The 13,184-nt window shown below is 39.3% G+C and overlaps 1 protein-coding gene across 2 annotated transcripts in view; it reads left to right on the forward strand.

Moving 5' to 3' along the window:
- The window catches only part of prkacba (protein kinase, cAMP-dependent, catalytic, beta a), a 207,692-nt gene that overhangs the window by 2,933 nt on the left and 191,575 nt on the right, over positions 1–13,184 (forward strand). For both annotated transcript variants that reach the window (XM_029121453.2, XM_029121454.2), the window contains exon 2: positions 1,370–1,431. In XM_029121453.2, coding sequence (XP_028977286.1) covers positions 1,370–1,431 — 62 coding nt within the window. The remainder of the gene's footprint in view (positions 1–1,369; positions 1,432–13,184) is intronic.

Consider the following 13,184-nt stretch of genomic DNA (forward strand, 5'->3'; position numbering starts at 1 on the left):
CTACTCAGTGATTATCTTTGAAAAAACATTCTATGGATGTGTCCTACCAATATAACAGTAGAACAATTCCAATGTTAAACATGTTGGCCCTCATTTATCAAAAGTGCGTACACCAAATTTCCAGCGTACACCCAAAACCACGGTGACTTTGAGATTTATCTATATGGACGTTGGCGTACGGCACTCTCAAATCCTACGCCAGCTCAGGAGGTGGTGTACGCACGTTTTGAGTTAGTGCGGGAATGCGCAGAAAAAAATTCCTAACGCACTGACAAACTAAAATATATGATATATTATGACACACTGTAAAAAAAACAAACATAATAATTACAAACTTCAGTGTTTATTTTTGTGAAACATGGACTTCAATGTTTAATTTGTGTGACTTTACCAAAGCATTTGATTTATATGTATTCCTTCAGATGCGAGCCTGTGTGCTTTACATGACGTTTCAGGGTTAGGCCCGGCAGTTGCGCACGGACTGGGTTCAGTAATAAAAGGCTTTTAATTACCAAAATATAATTCAAACTGACAAAATAATAAAAATTATTTTAAATAATAATAATAGAAATAATAATAATAATAACAACATTATTCTTCTAAATAACAATAAACGTCATTAATAATAAATATAAAATAATAAGACGAATATTACAAATTGTCATGCAATTATTAATGTGAATGAATGGTACTCCACATCACATCATTATCTTTTATTCCGCTTTTTACACTGCCAAATACAATAATTGTATTTCTTTCTACCTCCTGGTGATCGTCTCAATCTCCACGTCAGAGAAGTTTCTCTTTTTTCCCGTCTTCCGTGTGTCCATGGCGTAAAATGAGGGCGTGGGGGAAGCGGAGACTTGAATATATAGGGGCGTGTTATTCTAATGACGATCGTTTTCAGCCGGGGCATTTATCAAGGGCAGGTATTGCGTACACCTGGATTTTAAAGGGACGCACAGCTTCATAAATCAGGCGGTGAGAGGAGTGTAAGCAAAATCTTACGCCAACATTTACGCCCGTTTCTACGCAAGAATGATAAATGAGGGCCATTGTGTGTTTTGGATGATCAAAAGTGTCTATGCTGTGCATGTAGTGTTAAAAGTCAGTACTTAAAAGTCAGTAAAAAAATTACTAGGTCTGTCTGTGTTAACTAGTTAAATAACTATGATCATCCATCAAATGACCTGCAAACACAAGTCTCCTTTTGAATGCGATTGCAATTGCTGGTTATATATGTCTTAGATAAGGTGAGATCTGCTTTTCAAAGCAATGTTTGTGGAGGAGCTAAGCAATTTCAATGAGGTGGTAATTTCATTACAACGTGTCATTACAAAATTTAATTTAGTTGTTTTCCACCTTTCAGTGAAAGAGTTCTTTGCAAAAGCAAAAGAAGATTTTTTACAAAAGTGGGAGAGTCCACCACAGGTAAGACAATTAAGTAAAAAATACTTATTTCTCACTTGAATTGTTTATGAATAGTTTTTCTTTTATTACCTCAATGTTCAGGGCTGTATATGCTTACCACTAAAATAATCATTTCAAAATAGTCAGTAAACCACTTCCTTGCATGCATCCACTGAGGTTGATCTGGGAGGGACCCATTTGATCAATAACAGTATAATAGTTTCGGATAATATTAAGTTCAATATAACAAGGTAGTAAAGTGATTACATTTATTTATAGCGGGCTATTAGCTTATTTCTTTTTCTACTTTCAGTTCTGAACATCTCTCAGAGCATATTGGGCTTAGGTGTGATTTTCCTTTCTTCCACTGTACTTTTTGGTACATAAAGTTTTTTTTAAATATGCATATTGGTTAAGGTGGAAAAGATATGTACAGTGGGGAGAACAAGTACTTGATACACTGCCGATTTTGCAGGTTTTCCCACTTACAAAGCATGTAGAAATCTGGATGGATGGGGCCATGTATCGCGAGATCTTGGCCAGCAACTTCCTTCCCTCAGTAAGAGCATTGAAGATGCGTCAAGGCTGGGTCTTCCAACATGACAATGACCAGTGTATCAAATACTTGTTCTCCCCACTGTAGGAATTAGCACCACATATAGTGGGGAGAACAACTATTTGATACACTGACGATTTTGCAGGTTTTCCCACTTACAAAGCATGTAGAAGTCTGTAATTTTTATCATAGGTACTCAACAACAGTGAGTGACGGAATCTAAAACAATATCTTTAAGTTATGAATTAGCATTTTATTGCATGACATAAGTATTTTATACATCAGAAAAGCAGAACTTAATATTTGGTACAGAAACGTTTATCATTTACAGAGATCATACGTTTCCTGTAGTTCTTGACCAGGTTTGCACACACTGCAGCAGGGATTTTGGCCCACTCCTCCATACAGACCTTCTCCAGATCCTTCAGGTTTCGGGGCTGTCGCTGGGCAATAGGGACTTTCAGCACTCTCCAAAGATTTTCTATTGGGTTCGGGTCTGGAGACTGGCTAGGCCTCTCCAGGACCTTGAGATTCTTCTTACGGAGCCACTCCTTAGTTGCCCTGGCTGTGTGTTTCGAGGCGTTGTCATGCTGGAAGAGCCAGCCTCGACCCATCTTCAATGCTTTTACTGAGGGAAGGAGGTTGTTGGCCAAGATTTTGCAATACATGGCCCCATCCATCCTCCCCTCAATATGGTGCTGTCGTCCTGTCCCCTTTGCAAAAAAGCATCCCCAAAGAATGATGTTTCCACCTCCATGCTTCACGGTTGGGATGGTGTTCTTGTGGTTGTACCCCATCCTTCTTCTTCCTCCAAACACGATGAGTGGAGTTTAGACCAAAAAGCTCTATTTTTGTCTAATCAGACCACATGACCTTCTCCCATTCCTCCTCTGGATCATCCAGATGGTCATTGGCAAACTTCAGACGGACCTGGACATGCGCTGGCTTGAGCAGGGGGACCTTGCGTGCGTAAAAAGTATGAAAGATGCATAAGCCAAGTGTGTATGTCAAAAGGATTTGGTCACTATTAACTAGTAAACCTTCAAATGGGTGTGGTTTTGTACATTGAAGCATTTTTCCTGGAAGATCGTTAATCAAGTACACCAGTTTTTCCCCTGGAAAATGTTCTTGCTGTGGGGGGAAAGTTGTTGAGTTTGTTAGCAACATGGATAAAAAATATGAGCCTCTATTATCAGCCATCATCCCCTATTATTATTGGCCACCGTACTATTTTGTTCAATAATGTTTTATTTCATTTTTTATTTGTGTTACAAATGACATCACAGTCTTCTCTCAAGTGTTTACTAAAACGTCTTTCATACTGTCTTGTGAAGAAAAAAAGTAATTACATCTGATCACTTTGATACAGTACGACATGATGTCTGGTCTTTCATGCAAGTCGAATTTCACAATTTGGATCTTGTCTTAAACAATTTCCATTCACAACATTCTTTAAATAAATAAAAAAGTGTTCAACCTCCATACATCTGTGGAGGTTAGCTGAAATTATATATTTAATAGCAAAACGTATCATTGTTTTCCAGTGCATTTAAATTTTGAACTTCAGAGGATTTTGTTCTCCAACTACTAGAAACGGATGATAATAGGATAATAAAAGGATAATAAGGGGATGTTAGCTACATTTAATTAGGTGGCAATAATTTGTACATTCTAGAATGCACATAGTAGCCCAAAACACAAAATATGTAAGATCATGCCTTCTGTCCAGTCAAAGTGATGTTGCTGGGTGAATAACTTATAAAACATCAAATGAATGAATTAAATATTTATTTAATTTAATGAAGATGAATTGGAGGGGTTGGAGATGGAGGACGAAGAGGGGTCTGAGATAGAGGCGGACAGAGAGGAGATTGGCGGAGTGAGAGAGGGGCTGTACAAAGGGAGTGGCGGGACATGACAGGGAGGAGCAGTGAGTGTCTCAGCAGCACTGCTAGGATCAATCAATGAATCAAATTTATTTATAAAGCCTTTTTTATATCAACTGGTGTCACAAAGTGCTTTTACAAAACACTCAGCCTTAAACCCCAAGCAAATAACAATAGTGTTGAATTTCAGTGGCTAGGAAAAACTCACTAAGAATGCTGAAATTTAGGAAGAAACCTGGAGAGGAACCAGGCTCAGAGGGGAGACCAGTCCTCTTCTGGCTGTGCCTAGGAGAAGGCTGGTCATTTCAAACACCAACACCATGCTAGGTCTGCAAAGAGTGTGGAGTAGCAGCGACCCATATGATTATTTTTATCAATGTTTACTCCTGATATAATCGATATTATGGTCACTGAAACAAATCAATATGTGGATGCGATTTGTGCTCTGGGAGAGCTCACTCCACATGCTGAGAGAGTGCTTGCCAAAGGCAAAGCACAACTATAGGTTTCTCTCATACTTCTTTTTATTATTCCTCCAGCTCTACAGCCTAAACGGTAAAAGCTCTAAACACAAAACCAACTCCCAAAGGTCCCAAATGCTCTAACTCGTGTTGCTTGAGCAGATTTTTTTGATAGCTATTATACTTTTTAAACTATATCAATATTTAAATGAGCCACCAATGTATTTCAATGGGAAAAAGGTGTTCATAGACATGACTGGTAAAAAAAAAAATATAGACACATTAAAGCTATCAAGTCCAAACCAATGCTGATATTTTCAGTCTGGCCCAACTTGAGTTCCCTGTATTCAGATTTGTGATAATATGTTCACTTTTGTAATTATAAACATTCAAATATTGCATAAATTAACATGTGTATCATTGAGAACCTAGTCAAAATTTCTAGACACATTTCCTCCTACAATGTTTAAGCTCTGAAGTCCAAACCAACACTAAGATGTTCAGACTAGCCCAACTTAAGTTGCATATATTCAAATTTTTGATACTATGTTTTCTTTTGTAATTATTAACATTCAAAACTTGCATAAATTAACATGTTTCAATTAGAGCCAAAGAATTACTGTCATGACGGGTGTGGAATTCAAAATGTTCATGCTTTATTTCCAATCAACCTTTGATAACATTTGAGGCTATCCTAAATAACAATGATATTACATGTTTATCAACAATTGACTGTATAATTGCTAATTTACATCTTTAGGATATTACTGAGAATAACTCTTGAAACGTTTTGCTACAGACACGAAACCAACTTTGTTTCACACGTTGAGACTATGCTCAGTTCATATGATGAAACATTTATATATGCTAATTAGCATAATTAGTGTTTATTAACTATTAGGCTGCATCGTTTGAACCGTTTGAGCTAAATACACAAAACCAAATTGCTGGTGAAATTGTTTCACCAGTTTTCGGCTATCTCAACTTCATATGATGAAATGATTATTGATTTTATAGATGCTGATTAGCGTAATTAACAGAATTAGCATTAATGATCTTCTAGGCTGTAGCTTTACGTATGCTGGTTAGCGTACTTAGCAGTAATTAGCTATTAGGATATATCTTTTGAATATCCGTTCATGCTACAGACAAGAAACAAACTTTATATCACCAGTTTAACTATACCCAATTTAAATTATGAAACAATTATTGAGTTTACGCATGCAAATTTACATAATTAGTGTCAAATAACAATTAGGCTGTATCTTTTGTACCGTTCGAGCTACAGACAAGAAAACAATTTTGTTTCACACGTTTAGGCTATCCCCACTGCAACTTATTGAATGTTATTGATTTTACGTATGCTTATTAGCGTAATTACCATAAATGAACTATTAAGCTGTGTCTTTTGAATCATTTGAGCTATAGACAGGAAACCAACTAAATATCACCAGTTTAACTATCCACACTTCAAATTATGAAAAATGTCTAGAGTTTAAGCATGCTAATTTGCATAATTAGCATTAATTAACCAGTAAGCTGTATCTTCTGAATCGTTCGTGCTACAGACACGAAACCAACTTTGTTTCACTAGTTTAGGCTATCCCTACTTCTTATTAGGAAATGTTTTAAGATTTTATGAATGCTAATTAGCATAATTAGCTTTAATTAACTACTAAGCTGTAACTTTTGAACTGTTCAAACTACAGAAACCGACTTTGTTTCACCAGTTTAGGCTATCTTCAGTTCTTTTAATGAAACGTTTTGATTAGATTACATTTTATTGTCGTTGCACAGCTGTAGATTAACACACAGAATAAAAAAAAAAAATGAACACAAAAACCACATAGTGGCAAGAGTAAATAAATAAGTAAAAGAAATAAACAGTAAAAAAAAATACACACTGCATATTCCCATGTGCAGTATGTATTTCACAGTCAAAAATCTCCTTAGATTATGATTTTAATTCTGTTATTGTGCTTGGATAAAAACTGTTCATAAGCCTAGTGTTGCGGGCCCAAAAGGACCTATAATGCTCCCCAGAAGGCTGCAGTGTGAACAAACTGTTTCCTGGGTGAGAACAGTCATGGATTATCCGTGCTGCACGACTCAGACATCTGGCTCTGTATATATCAGTCATTGAGGGAAGCTGTGTGCTTATAATGTTCTGTGCTGACTTCCTGATGCTCTCCAGGGCCTTTTTGTTAGCCATAGTGCAGCTTTAAAACCACACCAGGATGTCATGAGTGATGATGCTCTCCACAGAACACAAGTAATAAATAAAAAGAAAAAAGTAATTCCTGGGACAGATTTACTTTTCTCAATTACCTCAGAAAGTATAGTTGCAGTTGTGCTTTTTTTCACAAGGGCATTGATGTTAACAGACCATGTGAAGTCTGTGCAATGTATGTTCCCAGGAATTTAAAGTCCCTGACCCGGTCCACAGTGTCCCATTTAATTTAAAGGGAAGCAGTTTCCTCCCTCTTCCTCCTAAAATCTATTACCAACTCTTTGAGGAATTGAGTACCAGATTGTTGTAACAGCACCAGGCAGTGAGTGTTTGGACTCGTCATTATTATGTATCAATTTCAGTACAGTAGTGTTGTCTGCAAATATGATGATAATGTTGCTGTTGTAGATTGGTATACAGTCATGGGTGTATAGATTGTATAGCAGAGGACTCAGTACACAGCCCTGGGTGACACCAGTGCTGAGGACCAGGACAGAGGAATGATTGGACCTCATCCTAACTGACTGCAGACGGTCTTTTCAAAAGTCTTTGATCCATCTGCAAGTGTGGTAGCCGACACCCAGGCTGTGGAGTTTGGACACCATTCTGCTGGGGATGATGGTATTAAATACAGATCTAAAGTCCACAAACAGCATTCTTGCATATGAGCCGGGTTGTTCCAGATGTGTTAGCACAGTGTGGAGGGTTGTGTTGATGGCATCTCGTGTTGACCTATTGGCTCTATATGCAAAGTGATGCTGGTCCAAATTGAGAGGTAGTAAACTCTTAATGTAGCTTAACACTAGAATCGCCAGGCCTTTTTTTACCCCCTATAACCACCAGAGCCATTTGGCGTCATTAGCATACGCATTGTCCCTATTAGCATACACATTCTCCTTCACAGCATCACCATCCAGCCAGAGCATCAGTTAATCTACTGGGTCGAAGATATCAAACTATACAGAATATTCTAATAAAAGTAATGAAATGCAGAATGTGTTGGTTTTAAATGGTTAATGAATTAGAAAAATACAAGAATGTGTGTGTATTGAAGGTTTCATCATGATCTCAACGCCAATGCATAGCTCTAGTCTCCTAGATAACTGGCATATAATATTTTCCTATAGGTAACATCAATAAATTATCGACAAATCGAGAGGAGGTATTAGAAAAAGACGAGGTCTGAAATGAATAGGCGGTGAACCGTGCGTCTTTGCAAGTCTCTCCCGGGGTTGTAGTGGGGCTATCGGGTTGATTTCAACACAAATGCATAGCTCTATTCTCCTAGATTATTGACATATACCATTTTGCTATAGGTGAAATGAATACGTTATCGAAAAACCGATAGGAGTTATTACAAAAAGTTTGAAATGAGTTATCGTTGGAATTTCGTTTTGTGAATAATTCTTTAGCCTAATACATTTGTAAAATATTAATCTTCAGTAAAATATGTTGGGAAAATTCAAAGAGAGACGACAGGATGTATGGGCGATTTAGTTTATCTTTCCCTCCTAAAATAATGTAGATTTACATTTTCAATTTAAATTTGATGAATTACCCTACACAATAAGCTGAATCTCCTATTGAAAAACAGTAACATGTGTTAAGTAGACTATCATTTGTATTATGTTTCAATAATAGCCTAATTGTGTTTTCATTGATCTGGGAGTATCGCACATTCATCCACTGACGTCATGCATTCAGTGTGGGGTAATTAGCACCTGGGTACCATTTGGGTACCAACGCTAAGTGGCATGGGCTTTTGGCGGATTAAGTAGGAAAACAGGGTAAAAAAAAAACAGGTAAATAGTCTCTAAATCTTTTTTTGTTTGTCAGTTTAGAATTCTGACAACGGAACAACGTAATATATGGCTTTTTAGGAAAAGTCATGGAAGGAGGAGGGTGTAGCTTTCAAAATGGCAGTTTTATTGACGTAGGCATTTGTCAGTTCTAGTGTTAACACCAACCTTTCAAAACACTTCATAACAGTGGAAGTAAGAGCCACAAGTATGTAGTCATTGAGGCTGCTAACAGATAGTTTCTTGGGGATGGGCACAATGGTGGCAGATTTAAAACATTTGGGGCCAGTGCAGGTAGACAGAGAGAGGTTAAAGATGGAAGTAAGAACCTTGTACAGCTGGTCCACGCAGTCACTCAGTACTTTCCCTGGAATACCGTTGGGGCAAGCAGCTTTCCAGGGATTCACAGCGCGGAGGACGCTTCTGAACTCCTCCATACTCACAGTGAGTGACAGGTTGTCAATAGATAGTATTAGTATGGGCCCAGTGTCTACCTGGTAACACTGTAAAATTCTGTGTTTCCCGACCTAAAGGCTGTGTCTTGATCTTTCAGCAGCTGCTTGACACTCCTGGTAATCCACGGTTAATTGTTTTGATGAAGTCTGATCTGTTTCTCAACAGTAACATTATCAAGACATGTTTTAATGTAGAACATAAAGGTTGATGTAAAGTCTGCCAGATCCTGCTGTGCAAAGATGTCCCAGATGGTACACTCAAATCAATCCTGCAGTTGTGGGATTGCATCCTCAGGCCAGGTTTTTATATATTTCACTCTAAGTGTTGTTTTCTTAATAAGAGGTCTATATGCCGGGGTGAGAAAGAGGGATAGATGATCAAACTGGACGAGTAGAGACTTGACTATATCTTTCTCTGATGTTACTGTAAACATGGTCTAATGTATTTTGACCTCTCGTTGGACATGTGACATGCTGGTAGAATTTAGGGACGACAGTCTTCAAATTTGCATGATTAACATCCCCGGCCACAATAAAAATCCCGTCAGGATGCAGTTTGTTAATAGCTATTAGCAAGCTGTTCAATGCTACATTAGCGTCTTATTGCTGAGCCATATGGCATTATTCAGGAAGATACTGGCTATAGGTGGCCTGAATGGAGATTTCCTTAATCAGATCTGGGCGCCAGCTCTGCTGCTGTGCTTCTGGCGTTGGTCCCAAAGCCTCCTCTTGCGTCTTCCGCCTGGTATGGTGATCCACAGACATCCCACTGTTTGAGCAATCTCCTGCGGGAGTACTCGATATGAAAAATGCGATTCACCACACAATGTCCCAATCCTTAATAAATCTTGCCGTTTGTATGTCGAAGTGCTTGTCGACAAGGCGAAAAACAGAGTGGAAAAACAGGGCAAACATATACTCGGAGAACAAAGTTGCTGCATACTTGTGCACCGCCGTATTACCAAATAATTGTATGACCAGGATTTTTATAGCATACAGGCGTAAGGACAAGGACAGTAAGAGCAAAAAGGATGGTGCGAGTAAAGCCTCAGAAGACGCGGAGGACTATGTGTTTAAGATGAGAGACGGAGGGACCAGTACCCAGCGGCAGCCGCCATGCAGCATCCAGGAGAGGGGTCTGATGGTAGACACGGGGGCTACCTGTTAAGTTATCTGACTTGCGCAGGCTTAACTTGACGTGAAAGTATAAGCGAAGCGTCTTTTCTATATAGTTATTTATTTATTCCATACATGTACACGGCTCTGTTCATCCGTCCTCATCATTGCATCCAAAAGAAACTCAAACTGGCATACATTGCCTACACTCAGGTATAAGAGAACGTAATACCTCAAATATAGCAACCAACACTATTACCGTAATGTATTGATAAGAGCATTATCCAAAAATGATATTTAACACTACCTCTCATATCATCACGGACATAACCATGTTCAAGAGCTTCGACTGCGTGTTCAGGCCAGAAACGCACAGTGTCGAGCTGACAGACGGCACCCGTTGCTGCGGGATCGCTCAGCGGTGGGGTAATGCTGAGGTTTCCCTCATCGACAGCAGAGGACAGCGACGCAAGGCGGTGCTGAAAGACGCTTTGTTCGTACCGTCGTACCCTCAAAGCATCTTCTCAGTGAAGGCAGCGACCACCAGTGGGGCTACAGTTGTCTTTAAAGCTGATAACCAGAGACGGTACCAGGTTTAACATTTACGTATACGGCAGGTTGTAATTTTTGCACACTGAAGCTGAGTCTAATGATAAGTGTAACGCATGTCACGACATACAGACATGGCACGAGATATTGGGCCACTGTAACTATGACAATGTTTTTAAGTTGCAGAACATTGTTGAAGGTATGCAGATCAAGGGCAAAACAGGCAGACCCAAACAAGAGTGTGAGGTGTGTATTCAGGGAAAATAGGGACCCTGATACCAGAGCAAAGGCTCCCTTACTGATGGTACACACAAATCTCGCAGGTCCAGTAGCCACAGAGTCAATAGATTGCTACAAATACGCGCAATCATTCACTGATGATTACTCAAGCGCAGTATTTATATATTTTCTAAAGAAGAAAAGTGACACCGTACAGGCTACGGAAAAGTTGCTAGCAGATGTATCCCCTTACGGGAAAGTGAAGTGCATCAGATTTGATAACGGAACGGAGTTTACATGTGGTGATTTTGAATCCCCACACCAAAACGGAACTGCAGAGAGGGGTTGGCGTACTCTTTTTGAGATGGGTAAAAGCCATGGATGAGGAAATCCAGTCCCTGAACGAGAACAAAACCTTTACCCTGACAACACTACCAATAGGCAAGAAAACAGTGGGGGGTAGATGGGTTTACTCCATAAAGACGTATGAAAATGGAAAAGACAAATATAAAGCAAGGTTTGTAGCTAAGGGTTACAGCCAGAGAATGGGAGTAGACTATGGGGAGATGTTTTCACCCACTGCAGACTTGATGGGTGTTAGAGTTGTGCTACAGGGGTCATTCTACGAAAATGGTGGCTTTCCTGTCCCGGCCTCAATCAGCAGGAAAAACACTTAAAAGTGTCAGATAATGACACAAAATATATGTTTTTTGTTTTAATTGAAGTGTTTTATTGTTAATAAAACATATGTAAGACAGTTGTATTGCAAACTATTTTTTATATATATTGTAGAACACGGTCAGCACCATGAAATTGGCTTGTCCCTCGGGTCAGGAGTCGTGGTTTAGTGACATATTTTGAGTTAAATAATATATTTTGCTCCCCCTTTAAATGTCATAATACAAAGGGAAGTAGTATAGTTATTTAGTGGACTACTTAAAAAACTTAAATATAAACTAAATATTATAAATAATTTACAGGGAATACCTGTCCCTCAATTTCATGTCACTGGTGTTACAATTTAAAAAAAACACCACTTTGAAAAAAATCTACATCTTTGCCAACTTCTTCCTGGGTCAAAGGCTCATTGTAGGCGTGGCTGTTTTGAAAAGCACATGGTGAGTGTGAACTCTCTCTTCACCTCTTAGCAATTTGATGAATAATTTGATAATTTCATGCGAGGACTTAAGATGTGTCACTGGTGTTCTACAGTTTATAGTAAGGGGAAAGGAAATTGTATTAATATAATCTTTCAAATTGCATGATTAAGTGATTAATTTACAATTTAAGAAGTGTGGTTTGAGCTACTTTGGCCGCCATCTTAGATATGCCATTTTGTCTGTAGATTTGTCACTGGTGTTATCGTCACTGGTGTTACTGTTGCTGCAGGTAACACCAGTGACATGATGATAACACCAGTGACAATCAATAACACCACAAACTTTTTTCTCAACATAAGGTTTCATAAAAGCCTCAACAAGTATATTAATAAAGATTTGTTAGCATTTCATTACTGTTTTAATATTGTAAACACATAAAATTGCTTTCCTTTTGACAGATATGGCGAAATTAAGTGCTGCTGAAAAGAAAAGACTCTACAGGCAGCGCAGGGATGCTGACCCAGACCGCAGAGCAGCCTACCTTAAACAGAAACACCAGACTTACTTAAAAGATTTGGAGGGAGTTGACTTCCGGTAGGCAGATGGAGTAGACGTGTCTGCGTGTCTCTCCCGCGTTTACTTCTTCGTATAAGCCCATTTATACGTGTATTTCAGTTTTAAACGGTTCATACAGACGACATTTCTACCCCTTAGCTAACATGACCTCCAAAGTGAGCAAGCAAAGCAGAAAAGAAACTAAAACGGACCTCGCAGACGTCGATTCCGGTGAGCTCAACATGGCGGGGATTGCCAAACTGTTGGACGAACACCGTCAGACCCTCTTGTCCGAATTTAAGTCGTCCATATCTGCACTTGAGGCCAAGATAGACTGTTTCCGGTCAGCAGTGTCTGACCATTCCAACAAGATTGCTTCACTTGAGGCCAACGCTAACTCCCTGGATGAGCGCGTGCTCGCGCTGGAAACAACTTGTTCCGCGTTGTCTGACAGTAACGCTAAGCTGCAAGCTAAAGTTTCGGACCTGGAATCTCGCAGCCGTCGTAATAACATTTGCATAGTTGGTCTGCCGGAATCGATTGAAGGACCTCATCCTTCTGACTACTTTTCTCAGCTCTTTTTTGACGTCATGGGAGAAGATGTTTTGCCTTCTCCACCCAAGATCGATCTTGCGCATAGGGCTCTCGTTAGTAAACCCGCGGCCGGAATGAAGCCTCGCGCAGTCATCATCAGGATTCACCGCTATCAGCAAAAGGAGCGGATTATCCGCGAAGCTCGTGTTAAAAGAGGCAAGTTGATGTTCCAAGGTAACCCCATCGCTATATACAAGGATTATGCGCCCGAAGTGATGGCACAGAGGTCTAAATATCGGCAGGTGATGGCGGAT

The sequence above is a fragment of the Esox lucius genome, chromosome 8 (genome assembly GCF_011004845.1).
Source record: "Esox lucius isolate fEsoLuc1 chromosome 8, fEsoLuc1.pri, whole genome shotgun sequence".
NCBI lineage: Eukaryota > Metazoa > Chordata > Actinopteri > Esociformes > Esocidae > Esox > Esox lucius.